Genomic DNA, 20,000 nt, shown 5'->3' on the forward strand with positions numbered 1-20,000 from the left:
GTTAATGTTTGTGTGTGTTAATGTGTGCTTGCATTTGTGCATGTGCAGCGTATCCAGGACATGGAGGAGCGGCGGATCGAAAGAATCGGTGAAGCGATGCGTTCGTCAGCCGAGGCAGAGAGGAAGTTTCTTCCCGTGGTCGGTCACTGCTTGGACGCCATGATGGACGCCGCTGAGAGCATCCAGCCCAGGATGGTGAGGCTCGTCTGGGCTGAAGTCGGGGTTGTTCTGGGCAGATTTATCTGACAGGTTTGATGCTCTGGACGTAATGAGACTGTCGGTTCGCACATTCAGCCTTTATCAGGAGAAGCGGTTTTGTGTCCGAGTTCAGAGCAGCGAACCGACTCTTCAGGTTGCTAAGTAACGCTCGTGGGCTTATCTGATCGGCCACTGCAGGGCCGGATTCAGTGATTTGGGGGCTGCAGCCAAACTTAAAAGTGAAGAGTGAAAAGTTTTATCAGCACAATGTACTTAAATTTACTTAACGTCTGTTCAAGGTGGAGTTTTTAATTCTTATATACTGCTGGATAGTTTAATCGATAATAATCCACCATATTTTATTTGTTTTATTTTGTGATTAAAATCTGAACATGTAATCAATCACATTTATCTGTCAGGTAAATGTAGTTTACCTCTGAAGAAGAAGCATACAGTTGCATTTTGTTAAGCGCTTAGTTGGTGTTTTGTAAGTTATTTTGGGGCACGATGAGTTAGAAAAGTGATATAATTCAATATTTTTCACATCTAAACATCAAAATAAATGTGTAGCTGTTGGGGGCCCCCGGCAGTCACTGGGTCAACACAGTTCTCCCATCCAGAGGAAGAGGCAACTGTGAACATATCAATCGATCAGCAATATCAGTGTTTACACCTGGTATTGACATGCGTCTCAGGTGATCCAATCACAGGTGGACAGCTTTAAGTACAGGTGTGAACGCACCCAAGATGCATTAAGGACGCATTGAGATCCGATCACTCAGACCACATTTGGAGGTGGTCTGGGCCGCGTGTGGCCACATTCATTTAACAGTGTAAACGCAATGCATTCTGGGCCGCACTGAAGGACGCCTACTGACGTCTATTTTCCTGCAGACTAGACACAGGAAGCATCGCTGCCTCCTGCTCAGTGAACCCTCCGTCCAAAGCTGTTCAACTTGTTTGATGACAGGATAAAGAAATTCATTGTTTTGTTTTTCCGTTTTACGTGTGAATTAAAATCCACTTCCTGTTCCTCTAACCCCGTTTTCCTCTTCAAATCATCAGTTGGAATAGAAATTAAACCAAAACCAGAAAATAACTTGTTTTTCGCTTCTCTGTCTAAAAAATATTTCAGAAGCTAAACGTTGCTGGATATTTCTTCTGTCCATTCAAGTTGATAACTACAGTTATTAGTTTTGCTGCTCAACATACTGAGCTCAGGATTTATCAGGAGGACGACTGCTTTACTCCAAACAGTATGAACCTGGACTGTGTGTAACAGCTGACCTGTTGGATGTTTAGAAGAACACAGAACATTAATTAACATTAGATCCTGAATGCTGCTGTTGGCGTGTCAGCAGATTTAAATAATCACTGATGCTGCTGCACCTCGTGCATTAATACTCACAGCATCTCTCAGTGGAGACACGGCTGTGGGGAGATCGCTGCATATTACTCTATATATGTTATATACATATATATATGTATATATAACATACGTATATATATATATATATATATATATATATATATATATATGTTCAGACGCAGCGCTAGAGTAAATTGATAGGACAGGTGTTTGATGTTCATGAGGGGCACAATGCATCTTATATTTGTTCATCCTGTTATCAAACAAATTGAACACTAGTCCTCTGGCCACTTAAACTGAGATGATGTCTGTGTGTATTTGCATTTATAGTAAATTATATATAGTATATATACACTAAATATATTATGTATGTATAGTGTATATAGTGTATATATACTATATATACTATATATATATAGTATATATACTATATATGGTATATTTAGTATAGGTGAAGTGAGATCTGATCACAAGTGGTCACTCATGTTAGAGTCTCTCTCAGGAGACACTCTCATTAAATAAACGGTGAACAGGACAGGACCTGAACCAACAGGGTCACCATAACAACTAAACCATCACCATGACAACAGAGCTACTCCACTCATTGAGGAAATCCAGTTTTTTGTTAAACTCAACCAAGAATGCTTTTATCTTTCGTCAGCTTATTCATGGATGTCACGGTGCAACACAACTCAAAGGTCAGCTCTGGTGTGTGTGTGTTTGTGCAGGACACCCGCCAGGTGGTGGAGGTGTATAAATCCGGCTTCGACCCTCCAGGTGATGTAGAGTTTGAAGACTACAGCACCACCATGAGGCGGAGCATCTCTGAATCCAGTTACCTTGACAACCGAACTGAGGGGCGGAGACACAGCCGGAAGTTGTGGCCGTTCATCCGCAAGAACAAGGTACACACACACACACACACACACACACACACACACACATTGTTATCTATAGTCTGTCCATGTTTTGCACAGATTACATGGATAAATTAATCTTCTGGCCTTTTTACTTGTGAAGCTTTTATTGCACTTACAGTAACATAACGAGTTTAGTTGTCGTCAACTCTCCACCGCTGTCTGTCTCTCCTCTGCTGCGCTGCTCACACGGAGGGCTAAGCCCCGCCCACGCTGAGAAAGAGCAAAGAAGCAGCGAGACGGCGACTGTAAATGACAGTAAAACACAGCAGAGACTGTGTCGTTTAAATTCAGCTCAGTGTGTGAGAGTCTCTGCTGCGTTTTGCTGTCATTTATGGTCGCGCTTCTTTCCTCTGCTCTCTATAGCTAACGGAGGTACAGAGCCGGATCGACTGTGTGTAAACGGGACAGCTGGCACGGCGGACAGGAAGCTGATGCTGTTGTGTTATTAGCTCGTATTCAGAGTGTTTGTGCTTTAGAAAGTAACCGCAGTGAAACAATCAGAAAATAATGTTTTATTGATCTGATTCATCAGCTTCCTCACTAATGTTACTAGCGCTCCCTCTCTTCATTCACTCTCTAGCTCACTCGACCACGCTGCTCTCTCTCTCCTTTTTTCTCTCGTCTTTTTTAAAATGAGTCAGGAAGCCGACAGAAAACTCGAACTCAACTTTTAACGTTATCAAACGAAGAGAAACGTCCTCCTCTTGTCCTAGTAACGTCTTCGTCCTCCCTCATGGCAGAGTTTACAGCTCTGATCAGTCTGATCTCCATCACGCCTCTGAATCCAGAACGCCGGCATGCTGTAAAGGCAAACATGGAGGCGGCTTTATGCCGGTGGGGGGAGACGGAGAGACGGACCAACTATTCATTCACTGAATTAAAATGTGTTATATTGGGATAGGTATCGTTATTAGGATATGACACTTTGGTCATATTGCCCAGCCCTAAGATCCATAACCCTTTATTAAATAGTGAGTGGCCAAATTCCATTTGATCCGCAGAGTCGCTCTTGATCTTTGAGAAAAAGCTAAAGACCCCAACCGAGACATTATTATCTGTTCTGTGCACTCTGTATTCTGCCTCCATGCACCTACATCCTATCGGATCTAAATGTAGCTTTATGGCGCTTACTCGAGTTCTCTCCTGACTAGATCGTTGCTTGTGTTGTATCAAATGAAATTACAACATTGTAAATAAACTTTCCGCTCAACATTAGCAGCGAATAAAATCATCAATAATGCCATTAAAATAAATCTAGTTTGATGTTTATGTTTGAGGTAGATTATGTTCATCTTTGCTGTCCGAACATCAGGTTGTATTCTTCTGACTCACTGAATCAAACCTCATTTGGGAACATTTGGGAACATTTGGGAATTGTTTTGCTCATCTATGGCATCATGTTTGTTGGCAGGTGAGATTTGTCCATCTTCCACCTGAATGACGTCAGTTATCGCCACACCAAACGCCACAATTGGTCCAAATCACAAGCAGCTGCTGGTTTGGACGTTTATGTGGAAAAGTTGCTGTAATTTAGATAAATTAGGGCTTTCGCAAATATTGTGGAGATTTCTTGAATTTACGTTAATTATTGAGGGACTGATCATCATGTAGCCGTTAGTTCAGTGACCTTTGACCTTATCACCTGTCGTTACTGATCTCTCTGTCTCTCTCTCCCTCCAGTTGTTGACCCTCCTGTCCTCTCCCCGGCAGCCCCCTCCTCCCCCTCCCACCTCACCTTCACCTGGGGGCGTGGCCAACAGTTCCCAGTCCCCACCCCCGCCTTCTAGAGAACCAATCACACAGCGACTGAATGAACTTATGACCTCTGGTTCCAGAACCAGGAAGCAGTGTCTCCGCAGCCTCAAGAGAGGGGTACCCACAATTATACACAATATACACAATTATACACAATAAACACGATAAACACAATATACACAATTATACACAATAAACACAATAAACACAATATACACAATATACACAATATACACAATTAAACACAATATACTCACAATTAAACACAATATATACAATTGTACACAATATACTCACAATTATACACAATATACACAATTAAACACAATATACACAATTAAACACAATATACTCACAATTAAACACAATATATACAATTGTACACAATATACTCACAATTATACACAATATACACAATTAAACACAATATACACAATTAAACACAATATACACAATGATACACAATATATACAATTATACACAATGTACTTACAATTATACACAATATATAGAATTATACACAATATACACAATTAAACACAATATACACAATTATACACAATATATAGAATTATACACAATATACTTACAATTATATACAATATACACAATTAAACACAATATACACAATTAAACACAATATATACAATTATACACAATATACTCACATTTATACACAATATACACAATTAAACACAATTAAACACAATATATACAATTATACACAATATACACAATTAAACACAATTATATACAATATACACAATTAAACACAATATACAATTAAACACAATATACACAATTATACACAATATATACAATTAAACACAGTATATAGAATTAAACACAGTATATAAAATTATACACAATATACTTACAATTATACACAATATACACAATTAAACACAATATACTCACAATTAAACACAATATATACAATTATAACCAATATACACAATTAAACACAATATACACAATGATACACAATATATACAATTATACACAATGTACTTACAATTATACACAATATATACAATTATACACAATATACACAATTAAACACAATATACACAATTATACACAATATATACAATTATACACAATATACTTACAATTATATACAATATACACAATTAAACACAACATACACAATATACACAATTAAACACAATATATAGAATTATACACAATATACTTACAATTATACACAATTAAACACAATATATACAATTAAACACAATATATACAATTATACACAATATACTTACAATTATATACAATATACACAATCATACACAATATACACAATTAAACACAATACATGTAATTATACACAATATACTCACAATTCTCCCCGGCAGCCCCCTCCTCCCCCTCCCACCTCACCTTCACCTGGGGGCGTGGCCAACAGTTCCCAGTCCCCACCCCCGCCTTCTAGAGAACCAATCACACAGCGACTGAATGAACTTATGACCTCTGGTTCCAGAACCAGGAAGCAGTGTCTCCGCAGCCTCAAGAGAGGGGTACCCACAATTATACACAATATACACAATATACACAATATATACAATTATACACAATATACACAATTAAACACAATTAAACACAATATATACAATTATACACAATATACTCACAATTATACACAATATACACAATTAAACACAATATATACAATTAAACACAATATACTCACAATTATACACAAAATACACAATTAAACACAATATATACAATTATATACAATTATGCAATTGTACACAATATATACAATTATACACAATATACTCACAATTATACACAATATACACAATTAAACACAATTATACACAATATACACAATTAAACACAATATACACAATTAAACACAATATACACAATTATACACAATATATACAATTATACACAATATACACAATTAAACACAGTATATAGAATTATACACAATATGCTTACAATTATACACAATATACACAATTAAACACAATATATAGAATTATACACAATATACTTACAATTATACACAATTAAACACAATATACACAATTAAACACAATATACACAATAAACACAATATACTCACAATTATACACGATATACACAATTAAACACAATATACTCACAATTAAACACAATATACACAATTAAACACAATATATACAATTATACACAATATACTCACAATTATACACAATATACACAATTATACACAATATATACAATTATACACAATGTACTTACAATTATACACAATATATACAATTATACACAATATACTCACAATTATACACAATATACTCAATTAAACACAATATACACAATATACACAATTAAACACAATATACACAATTAAACACAATATATACAATTAAACACAATATACACAATTATACACAATATACTCACAATTATACACAATATACACAATATATACAATTATACACAATATACACAATTAAACACAATATATACAATTATACACAATATACTCACAATTATACACAATATACACAATTAAACACAATATATACAATTAAACACAATATATACAATTATACACAATATACATACAATTATATACAATATACACAATCATACACAATATACACAATTAAACACAATACATTTAATTATATACAAAATACTCACAATTATACACAATATACACAATATATACAATTATACACAATATACACAATTAAACACAATTAAACACAATATACTCACAATTATACACAAAATACACAATTAGACACAATATATACAATTATATACAATTATGCAATTGTACACAATATATACAATTATACACAACTATACACAATATACACAATTAAACACAATATATAGAATTATACACAATATACTTACAATTATACACAATTAAACACAATATACACAATATACACAATATACTCACAATTAAACACAATATACTCACAATTATACACAATATACACAATTCAACACAATATACTCACAATTAAACACAATATACACAATTAAACACAATATACACAATAAAACACAATATATACAATTATACACAATATACTCACAATTATACACAATATACACAATTATACACAATTAAACACAATATACACAATTATACATAATATATACAATTATACACAATGTACTTACAATTATACACAACATATACAATTATACACAATGTACTTATAATTATACACAATATACACAATTAAATACAATATATACAATTATACACAATATACTTACAATTATACACAATATACACAATTAAACACAATATACACAATTAAACACAATATATACAATTATACACAATATACTTACAATTATATACAATATACACAATTAAACACAATACACACAATTAAACACAATATATACAATTAAACACAATATATACAATTATACACAATATACTTACAATTATATACAATATACACAATTATACACAATATATACAATTATACACAATATACACAATTAAACACAGTATATAGAATTATACACAATATACTTACAATTATACACAATATACACAATTAAACACAATTAAACACAATATATACAATTATACACAATATACTCACAATTATACACAATATACACAATTAAACACAATTAAACACAATATATACAATTAAACACAATATACTCACAATTATACACAAAATACACAATTAAACACAATATATACAATTATATACAATTATGCAATTGTACACAATATATACAATTATACACAATTAAACACAATATACACAATTAAACACAATATACACAATTAAACACAATATATACAATTATATACAATTATGCAATTATATGCAATTATACACAATATATACACAATATACACAATTAAACACAATATATACAATTATACACAATATACTCACAGTTATGAGTTTGTGACCGGAAGATCACTGATTCAGTCCCTGGACCAGTAGCATAAATCTGGATAAATATTATACTCACAAAGATACACATTATACACAGTGTAGACAATACACACACACACACACACACACACACATAGACTCTCTTGTTGCCATGGTAACCCTAAGCTGTTTTTGATGTTCCTTTCATGCTCCTGCCTGATGGACAGCTGTCACTCAAACTGGTCAGTATCACACCATACAGCTGCACATACATGATAAAATCACATGATGCTGGGTGGAACATACAGCTGCACATACATGAAGTCACATGACATTGTGTGTTTGGTTTCAGGGCTCAGGTCCTGCAGACTGCAGCCATCTTCCTCCAGAACAACGACGCAAGAAACTTCAAACCAGAATCAACAACATCAACCAGGAGATCCAGAGAGAGAGAGAGCAAAGGTACGACACATTTACTTACAGTATATACACATAAACAGTATTCTATCAGCTTGAACCAGTCTGGCCATTTTCCTCTGACCACTGCCATCAACAAGGCATTTTCACACAGAGAACTGCTGCTCACTGGATATTTTCTCTTTTTCGGGTCGTTCTTTGTAAACTCTAGAGATGGTTGTGCATGAAAATCCCAGCAGATCAGCAGTTTCTGAAATACTTGAACCAGCCCATCTGGCACCAGCAACCATGAAATGTTCAAATCATTTAAATCACCTTTCTTCCCCAGTCTGAAGCTCAGGTTAAACTTCAGCAGATCTTCCTGACCTTGTCTACATGCCTTATGGGCTATAGTTAGAATCTTGGTCCGTCATAAGGTTTTTGACTCCTTTTTGATAACATTCATTCATTCATTCTGTCAGCAATAACTTGCTAATTTAATTTACATATTGATTCTTGCATCTATTCATTCATTCATTTAGTTGTGTATATATGTATATATGTTTAGTGTTTGCCATTGATCCTTAGTCCTTGATAGTTAAATAAATATCTTCATTTATAGCCAAGTTGTTGTATCTGTGCCTTCCTTTATATCAGAAGATGAGGGTTCAAGTATTCAGAGTTCATAACTTTCAGGTATAAGACTGATTGATTTAATTTCATTTTTTTCCTCCTAATGAATTAATTATTAATTAATCAATCGAGGTGGTGCCCCTATTAATTTTACAAGTGCTTATTATTAATCTTCAAGTAGTAATACTCCTCACATTTTCTAATTTTTGGCTGTATCTAGTAGGCTTGATTCTTTTCCTGCGGTTGACCTCTTTGGTACCCTTCCTTCTGGTACAAAGTTCATGGTGTTTTAGAAGCCAGGTTCTTGGGACTGGGAAGAACATTGTAGATGGCTCTGATGAAGAAGCTAATTATGCCCTTCCATTTCCCAAAGATCCTTCCAGGGAGGCTTCCGATGTTCACGGTTTTCCCATCTTGTCCATTGGCCCTGTTTTGCCTGTGAGACTGCCTTTGCACCGCCTGCTGCTGTATCTCTTTTACCACCTGCCCTCTCTTCTGGGCAGGTTTTATTCTTTGCCATGTGGGTCTACTTGCATAGCCCAAAGCCACATCTTCCATGCTGCACTTGCCCCTCAGTATCTCCATGCCTGAGAGTAGATTTCACCTGCTGCACTGCCTCAGATTGGTTCTGCTGCCACTCTGGAAGCTGCCATCTGTATTGTGACCCGAGTTTTTGTCAGGGTCATGTCCAGCCTTAACTTGGAGCATTTGTATTCGCCATCTTCTCGACTTTGGTGATGGGAACCTCATAGGTCATCAGAGGCCACATCAGACAGGGGAGCACTTCCAAACTGCAGGGACCAAAGTTTCAACTTACCTGGAAGCAAGGTCTTGTCTATGTTAGGCCTTTGATGGGTGTGGAGTGTACCTGATCACACATGTCCACTTTTATTCTCTCATAAAATATATATTTATATGCAGATGATTGTTTTTTGATTGTCTCATGAAGACAAACGTGATTGTATAACGATCTGAGAATCATCATTAAGCTGCTGTTGACTGACATAGAGCCTAATTTTTATGGCGTCACAGCAATCAGAGCAACCAACACATTTTCATGTAATTTATTAGTTTATTTGTCAGGGAGGGTTAGAGATCCTCTGCTCTGGTGCTGCTCTGTGTGGTGTTTTGGTGTTGGTCTGTGTGATGTTTTGGTGTTGGTCTGTGTGATGTTTTGGTGTTGGTCTGTGTGGTGTTTTGGTGCCGCTCTGTGTGGTGTTTTGGTGTTGGTCTGTGTGGTGTTTTGGTGTTGGTCTGTGTGGTGGTTTTTTTGAGGCGATTTGAAGCCACTTGTATTCTGGTTTAAATTGGGTCTTTGATGTTTTGTTGAGGCAAGATGTCTCAGAACTCTGTCAGAAGTCTCTTTCTGACATTTTGGAGTTTCTTCCACAAGAGCAAAGTTAATACTTATTGTAAATGTGCTGCCATCATGTAATAATGCTTAAATAAATAAACTATTTTAATTAAACATTATCCAACCATGCGTTTATAACTTCAAAGCAGCAACATCAATAAATCACACTCATTGATCTATAAATGAATACAGAATCTGTTGTAACTGCTTTATTCTCCTTCATATTTTAAATCCATGCAGCATCTGAAGGCAGCAGGACTGACGTTGATAAATCTGCATCAGTGTAACACACACTCCCACACTTACTTACTGCATGTTTATGTGTAAACAGCTGGTTGGGAGCTGACTCGCTGCAGCTGTCTGCTTTGAGATGAACCAGCACATTTACTAAGTTAACAGTTAAGTATGGATGCCTGGTTTCTGCGAAGGAGCAACAGAATAATAAATGTGAATGTCAAATATTACGCAATACAAATATCAAATATAAATATAATTTCTAAGTAATACGTTATACAAGCAAATCAGCAAAAAAACAGCAAATCCATCTAATTCTGAATTACCATATAAAATAAACTGTTGGCAACTTCCAATAAAAACTGCTCATGTATGCAAAGGAAGCCAGCAGAGAGAGCTACTGCTTCTCACATCCTGAGCATCACTACATCACAGGCGTGTCGCCGTGGTAATGGCATAATATGACATAGTTACACACCATCAACACAACATATTAACCTACTCAGCAAAGTTATAGTGAGTTGTAAACCACAACTATTGTGCAAACTGCCAAACAAATGATGTGTATTGAACGTGTATTAAATGTGTGTTAAATGTGTATTAAACATGTATTAAATGTGTATTAAATGTGTATTAAACATGTATTAAATGTGTATTAAATGTGTGTTTGTCTCAGAGACACGCTGCTAAAGATGAGAGAGGTGTACGAGCGAAGTCCTCAGATGGGCGACGCCAGCAGTCTGGAGCCTCGACTGGACGAAGTGAAGCAGAGTCTGCAGAGACTGGAGGACGAGCTGCGGAGGAACCAGGTACACAATCAGTACTTAATCAATACACAGTAAATACTTATACACACAGTACACACAGACTGGAGGACGAGCTGCAGAGGAACCAGGTACACAATCAGTACTCAATAAACACAGTAAGTACACACTCAATAAATACACTGTGTACATAATGTGCGGTGTGTATAGTGTGTATTGTGTATAATGTGCAGTGTGTATATTGTGTAGTGTGTATAATGTGCAGTGTGTATATTGTGTGGTGTGTATAATGTGCAGTGTGTATATTGTGTAGTGTGTATAATGTGCAGTGTATATATTGTGTAGTGTGTATAATGTGCAGTGTGTATATTGTGTAGTGTGTATAATGTGCAGTGTATATATTGTGTGGTGTGTATAATGTGCAGTGTATATATTGTGTAGTGTGTATAATGTGCAGTGTATATATTGTGTAGTGTGTATAATGTGCAGTGTGTATATTTTGTGTACACACAGGCGTGGCTGGCGGAGGCCGACAGCAGACTGTCTGATCACGGCAGCAGGAGGCCCAGTGGAGGTTGTGGGTTAAATTCTCAGGCGACGACGCCAGGCAGCAGCAGCCTGAAACAGCTGGACAACCGCAGCCCAGCCAGCAGAGAGAGGTACTGCTATTTATTGACGATTATTGATCATTAATTGTCAACTATTTGACACAACAGATGAGGCTGATGACACGTATAATATTTATTAGAATAATGTGTGAAACAAACACAGGAAGTTATTAACTTTCAGATGAAACTATTGAAACTGAAGTGAGCAGCGAGCACATACATGCTCCTCTCTGGGCGCCATGTCTGTCTGTAACTTCCTGTTTCTACTGCCAGTTGGTCACTGAGCCTGTGATTGGTCAGGATCTGCTTCATATCTCTGACAGACTGGAGATACTCAACCAGTTTATATTCCCTGTTTAGGGCCAAATAACAATTTAGTCTACTTTGGGTTTTTGTTTCATTTCTCCCATGTTGTAAATCTCTCTCTCTCTCTCTCTGTGTGTGTCTGCAGTCCTGACGGCAGCTACACTGAGGATCACAGCGCAGAGCTTCACTTTAAGTCTCGTAGTTCAGAGTTTGATAACGACTTTGACGATGAAGAGCCGTTACCGAGTATCGGTACCTGCAAGTCCCTTTATCCTTTTGAAGGTATCCTACCTGTCTGTCCTACTGGCTCCTCTGTTGTACCGCTGTTTCGGTTCCAGACTGTTCTGTTGGTTCTAGTTCAGTTTAAACAAATTCTTATGATTCTCTTCTGTCTTCACTGAAGGTGCTTTTCTTGATTCTGCTCCTCTGCAGGTCAGAATGAAGGAACTCTGTCCATGGTGGAGGGAGAACTACTTTCTGTGGTGGAAGAAGACAAAGGTGATGGCTGGACCAGAGTACGGAGGAACCTGGAGGAGGAGGGATACGTCCCAACATCCTACATCAAAGTCTTCCTTGACAACAGCGCCAAAGGTGCCATGACCTACATCTGACCTCAGTGTGACCTCTAAAGGATGTCCACATCACATGACCTCCAAATGTAACCCTAACATGACCTTTAAATGGCCATCACGACCCTCTAAATATAACCTCCGCATGACCTTTAAACAACCATCACATGACTTCTAAATATAACCTCCACATGACCTTCATGACCTGTAAATAACCTTCATCTGACCTCCACATGACCTTTAAAAACCTCTTGTGAAATGCTCACACATACAGGTGTCAGCCTCTGACCTCCAGATGAACTTTGACCTTCTAATTACATCTGTAAGGCATCTGACATCTGACCTCTGAACTTAACCAGCGGCCCTGAATGTCAACACTTTGGTTGCTATGGTTACCAGCAGCTGTCAGTCCTATTTCTGCACTGCCTGTCTGTGTGATTCACACCTGCACACCTGCACCTGTAGTGTAGTGTTGGTGCATCGCATCTCATGTTCCGCCTCCTCTGGGTGTGACGGTGTGATAACATGATCAATTGATCATGATCACATGACTGCTGTTCATCTGAACCTGAACACTCCAGACTCTGGTCCTCACCTGTGGCCCTGCAGGAGGCGGAGCTTCTGTCCTAGTCGTCTATAAAACACTACATGGTGTCCACATACTTCTGGCCTGATAAACTCTCTCTTTGTGACTCTGAGGAGACAGACCGGTTGACTGTGAACCTGATTTTATCCCTCCGGCAGAGTTGGCTGATCGATCGTCACAACAGCAGATTCATTGATTAATATCTATCTTATTTGAATAAAGCTTTATCGGAAGTGTCATTAAAGCAAAACATTCAAGGTTTCTAGGTTTACATATATAAGTTATGCGTGTTGGCAGTGAAAAAAAGATGAAAACATGTAGTGTGAGTCAACACAATAAGATAATTAAATCAGATGTACCAATTATTTTTATTATCAATTAATCTGCTAATTATTTTCTTGATTACACTTGATTGGTCCATCCCAGTTTCCTATTCAAAGTGACATCTTCAAGAGTCTTGTTTTGTCTGATCAACAGTCCAAAACCCAAAAGCTTTCAGTTTACAGCAATAAAAAACTGAGAAACTCAAAAATGTTGCTGATTAATTTCTCTGATCAACAGTTCAGATATTTTCTCGTCACCAGCTGAGCTTCATTTCATTTTACAGCTATAACTTCTGACCTTTGAATGTTTAAAACAGTCAAGTAAATCAACAAACTCATTATTAACAGTATTAGTATTGAACACTAAGAAGTATTGCTGGTATCATTATTATTATTATTAATAATTAGTATTAGTATTATTACCTGTATGTTTTACAGTTGATTTTAAAGTACATTTTAACTTGTCTATAAAGCCTTACGTAACCTTCACTTTTGCATATCAGCGACCGCCTTTCATTTAACGTTGCAGCAAGAACTCTCAGATGTTCCTCATGTTCCCCAAGAACTGTGGGTTCTATCTGTTTTAATGGATTTCAGAACAGCAGTCGGTATTTTTTAAAAATAAATTAAAGACCTATCTTCTTAATTGGGCCTATAATTTGTGTTAACTTTATATTTTATATTGAAATAAAGTTGCTTTGATTTGATTTTGGTATCACTTTTGATATTTTATCATATTGTGATCAAACGTTTTACTTGTTTGAGTTTTTTGGTCTAATGCTCTTTGAGCTCCGTCTTAGCATGAAAGGTTCAGTACAAATAATGTTCTTTGTACTGATTATTAATTATTATTAATTATTATTATTCAGTATCCTGAAGCTGCAGTGAGGTTTCAGACTGACGTGACCTCCTGTCTCACCCTGCCGGCTCTAACATATCTGCCTGTCTGTCTCTGTCTGTCTGTCTGCATGTGTCTATCTTGTAGGCTTTGTGCAGAGTAGTCGGCTAGTCTAGCACAGTAGTCGGCCCAGTGAGGACGTCTCGCCACAGGAAGGGATGTGTAAAGGAAAGAGCTCAGAGGAAGCCTGGTAAAAGCTTTTCATTGGACAGTTTAACTCTTCAGATATCTGTACCAATCAGCTCACAATTCCTGATGGAGGAAAACTTCTGCAGATGACTGAGAACTCAATCAGAGATCAAACATCAGATATTAAACAGTCCTTCATGTCAAAGAATCAGAATAAACAGATGATCCAGATTCAGATCTGATTAATGAGCTTTACAAGCCAATCAATCAGAATAGAGGATTAAAAAAAGATGTCTGAACATTCAACCAGTTACCTTGGTCACTGTCTCCATGGTTACCATCTTAAAGAGGACATATTCTGCACCTTGCTGTGTGTATATTTATGTTCTGGGGCTCTACTGGAATATCTTTGCATGATTTCCAGTTAAAACTCCTTATTTATCTTCTACTGGTCCTTTATGCACCCCCTCAGTTCAGCCTCTGTCTCTAACAGGCCGTTTTAGCTCCTGTCTCTTTAAGCCCCGCCTCCTGATGAGCCCACTTCTGATTGGTCAGCTTCAGGAAGCTTCCTTCGGCTCCGGAGGCTACGTAAACAAACTATAGTAGCAGGATTTCACTTCTTTTTCTCCTTCTTACTTGTCGAATGGCCATTTTTGGGCGTGATGAAGTGTTCAGAGCAGGTTGAAGCCCGTCAGCATTTTACAAACATTCACTTCAAGTTTCTGAACTTTGACCACATATCTGACATCAGAACAGGATATAAATAACAGAAAACCACCAGAAGCAGAATATGAACCCTTTAACCTTCCATAGTCTGGACCTGTCTCCATCTGTCACTCTCTCTCTCTGTCTTAATCCAGAACAACAGTCCAGTCCTCACATGAGCAGGTTTTGACTGGTCTGTCTATGACAGTCTCAGTTCCCTGCTCCCGTGTGACAACACTGACACTGAGTTTTATAGATATAAAACCTTCCTGCTCTAAATGTTGATAAAATAAAAACCCACATTCTTGTTTGCCCTGTCCAGGGTAGGTAGTCCCTGACCCGCTCAGCCCCGCAGATGTGATTGGTGTAGTCTGATAACTGCTGGTCTGGTCTGATAATAATAATAATAATAATAATAATAATAATGATAATGAACTAAGTGCTTCACATCGAAAAAGACCTAAAAGACATAAAATTAACATGAAAACATATAATGTATGAAAGCTGGAAAGTAAAACTTATTTGATAATGTTAATAAACATAAGATAAAATAAAATGAAAATAGAATATAGAATGTGTACTTCAGTGGAGGTAATTTGAGACTTAATAAGTGAAAACTTAGAGAGTATTTCACCATTTGTACGCAATCTGTAAATTGATGGCTAGGTCTCCGAATCCATAAGAATAACAGAACCTCTGTTTTCCCAACAGACAGACTCACCACCAGCTTGATTAACCAAAATAAGCCAGAATGTCTTCCTACAGGTTTAACCTCACTGTGGGACTGATCTGTGTCGGGTGCAACCCAAAGCTGCCACAGAAGAGAAAAAAACACCCTTAGTGGTTCTGCAGGTGTTAAAAACACTCACCACAGACTTACCAACCACTGACCTCAGCACTGATGTAACATGAGATGTAAAATAAACCCAATAATGAAAATAAGATCAAATTAAAGCTGCAAGCAGCGATAAACGGGCCCTCGCGCCCCCATGCACATCGGGCCACGACGCAATCGAAGGCCTTCTGTCACGGACATGTAGATGTCTTCAGACCCGGCTGTTTTTAGACAATGCAAGAACGAGATAAACATCACTTCCTTTGTCCACTGTTTTGCCTGCTGCTGGAGCTGCTTTGCTGAAATTTTGTAGGGGGCGCTATTCATCCAGTTTGCATCACTGTTGGAATATTGTCATGTAGACGTGTTCAGGCCGGGACTCTTATCAAACATGTAAAGTTTGGTGCAGACTGGAGCATTTACAATAAAGTTATAGCAACTTCCTCTGTCATGGCGAAGCATCAAATCTCAACGGTGTGAGGATGAGAGTTTCCTGCAGGGTGAGACATGTCTGTCTCACTCACACCTGTGGCATCAAAATTATGCAAGTTTTGGGCCCATTCACTTGAATTTCAATTAGTAGACGAAACTCTTGATGAGTTTGTGTGTAAAACAAATTAATTTCCTAATTTTCATCAAGTCTATTTTTAGAAAAGTAAAGACTTTTAACCCACATGACCTGATCAAAGTGTGATTGACATGTGTACTGTCAGGTGTGTAGAGACAATAAGTAACTGATACTCATATATTTGAATGGAGAGTGTGAGTGAACCGCTAGGTGCTCGGGTCCTAATAAAGGAAAAACTGCAGCACAGAGCTACAAATTTTAGTTTTGATTTTATTTTTCTGCAGCACTTTATCACTAAACTGTCACCCTCACTCCATGAGCTCCATTCACCCTCCCCCCCATTCTCTCTCTCTCCCTCTCAGTTGGAGAGGAGAATGTCACTCTTCCTGTGAAATATCCTCATAAATCCCATGACTTTGGCCAAATCCTACATTAAAAATCATATTTTTTGTAGAAAATTTCATTGCGAATCCATTGATACAGGTTTCAAAGTGGTCAGACTTATAGTTTACACATCAGAACCATTTGTTTGACACAAAGTCCATGCCTAGAGATTGCCTCCCCATTGGTTTACATTGTAAGGTGTGATGTGGCACTACAACTTTCAGGGCTTACAATATCTAAATCGTTTGAGTTATTATAGTTCAGCACAGTGTGATAGGTCATGTATTCAAGTATTCAAGCATGAAGCAGATACCATTAACGCCGTAGGAGGAGATAGCGTTTCTTGGGGGTCCAAAATTGGTGCAAAGTCGTACTTTGATGGGCATATTGCGGACTTCCTGTTGGATTTAGGTCAGGGGTCTTGATGAGATGAATAATTGAGTTTTGGTTCGATACATAGGTGGCGCTATACACCACATTTTGGCACTTTGGGGGATACTTTTTACATTTTATCAAATTTTTCACCAGACCTGATGTGCGTGCCAAATTTGGTGAGTTTTTGAGCATGTTTAGGGGGTCAAATTAAGGGTTGAAGTGGTGTAATAAAGAAAGAAGAAGAAGAAGAAGAGGAAGAAGAGGAAAGAAACAAACACACGATGTTAGTATGACTTTTATCTGACCCTATGTACGTTATTGATTTTGGGTGTTGGACATGTGACATAAACATTCCATAGTCTGCATGTCACCTGATGAAATATGGTACAGCCCTTCTGGGTCCATGGTCAAGCTTGGAGCTGTTCCAGATGTGGTATGTTGTGACACATAATATGTTGTGAGGTAGCTGTCAACCACTTGATGGAGGGCTCCCAACTGAATTAGTGCCCATGGAGAACATATGGTATTCATGCGATAAGATACAGATGTGTAACCCTATATAAGTTATGCACCGACAGTGGTACGGTGCCCAGACCATCTTTGTACATGGAATGGACCCGATGGCCATCGTCTAATAAACGTCTTCAAAATAGGAACTTCGCCAGCTCTTCCTTTGAACGATACATCATCAGACATCCTTCCTTTCACACGAAATACAGCAGGGTCTTTGCCCCTTTGGGGCTCAGGCTCTAATAAGTGGAGACTCAAAGTATTTTGCCATGTGTACACAATCTATAAATTGGCTCCTAGGTCTCAGATACCTGCTGGTCTGATCTGATACCTGCTGGTCTGGTCTGATACCTGCTGGTCTGGTCTGATACCTGCTGGTCTGATCTGATACCTGCTGGTCTGGTCTGATACCTGCTGGTCTGGTTGTATCAGCTGATGATGACTTCATAAATTAGAATCTGTTTGAGGAGAGAAAATGTTGAATCAGTTGGATTGAACCTCATTTGTTCTTCACTTTGCACAAAAGTGTTTGCCAAATTAAAACATGTAAGCGTAAAATGTCTCCCTTTTTAATTGGCTTGATTTTAGGGAGTTTCATATTCCAAAGATTGAAGTTCAGATTGAACTGATGTGAGAGATCAGGAAGTTCACAGGTTTGTGTCCATTCTTCATTTACATTATTGAACTTCAATATTCCTTCTGTAAACATTCACTGCTCTGTCTGTTCACACTCCACAGCTGCTGCTGTTCAGTGAAACAGCATCTTATTAGGAACCCCCAAAGTGCCAAAATGTGCTCTCTAGCGCCACCTATGTAACAAATTGCCGCCATGGCCCGTAGGAATGTCGTAGAGAGATAAAACCAAAATAAATTATTTGTCTCATCAAGACCTACAAATCATACACTGACACCCCTGACCGAAATCCAACAGGAAGGCCACAATCAGCCTTTCAAAATAAGACTTTGCCCCAATTTTAGACCCCGAACAAACACTATCTCCTCCGAGGGTGTTAATGGTATCGGCTTCAAACTTTAATACATGACTTATGACACTGTGCTGAAAAAAGTTGTTAAAAACTTTGTAATAACTCGAACGGTTTGGATTTAATAAGCCCTGAAAGTTGCAGTGCCACATCACCCTTACAATGTAAACCAATGGGGAGGCAATCTATGGGCACGAACTTTATGTCAAACAGAGGCTGCTGACGTCTAAACTATAAGTCTGACCACTTTCAAACCTGTATCAATGGATTCGCCACGAATAGCCTACTAAAATATGATTTTTAATGTAAGATTTGGCCAAAGTCATGGGATTTATGAGGAGATTTCACAAGAAGCGTACTCTAAAATCCTCCTCTCCAACTGCTCCTGGTGATGTCACTCCCTCAGTGCTGTGAAACATTCCGCAATACACACTCATTATAAAATCACAGGAGGAGCAAGAAAAGACTTTAAAACTCACACTCTAATATCTCAAAAATAATAAAAGATAGAAAAAACATGTAAATTCAAGATTTGTAGGTCAAAGTCTCGTGACTCATTTAAAGTTCAAATGAAGATTGTATCTAAAACTATGTGGAAGCAGTAAATGTTCAAAAAGGTGTGGGTTCACTCACACTCTCCATTCAAATCAAGCTTTGACCAGGTCATGTGGGTTAAAAGTCTTTACTTTTCTAAAAATAGACTTGATGAAAATTAGGAAA

The 20,000-nt window shown here is 37.5% G+C and overlaps 1 protein-coding gene across 1 annotated transcript in view; it reads left to right on the top strand.

Moving 5' to 3' along the window:
* Positions 1-15,317, top strand: part of fnbp1a (formin binding protein 1a) — a 79,977-nt gene extending 64,660 nt beyond the window's left edge. Inside the window, exons 9-18 of the mRNA XM_044335492.1 lie at positions 49-195; positions 2,296-2,472; positions 4,168-4,359; positions 8,348-8,362; positions 8,473-8,582; positions 11,414-11,546; positions 12,015-12,160; positions 12,561-12,697; positions 12,848-13,006; positions 14,879-15,317. Of these exons, the coding sequence (XP_044191427.1) occupies positions 49-195; positions 2,296-2,472; positions 4,168-4,359; positions 8,348-8,362; positions 8,473-8,582; positions 11,414-11,546; positions 12,015-12,160; positions 12,561-12,697; positions 12,848-13,006; positions 14,879-14,907 (1,245 nt within the window). The 3' untranslated portion in view covers positions 14,908-15,317. The remainder of the gene's footprint in view (positions 1-48; positions 196-2,295; positions 2,473-4,167; positions 4,360-8,347; positions 8,363-8,472; positions 8,583-11,413; positions 11,547-12,014; positions 12,161-12,560; positions 12,698-12,847; positions 13,007-14,878) is intronic.
* Positions 15,318-20,000: the final 4,683 nt, after the last annotated feature.

Source organism: Thunnus albacares, chromosome 2 (genome assembly GCF_914725855.1).
Source record: "Thunnus albacares chromosome 2, fThuAlb1.1, whole genome shotgun sequence".
Lineage (NCBI taxonomy): Eukaryota > Metazoa > Chordata > Actinopteri > Scombriformes > Scombridae > Thunnus > Thunnus albacares.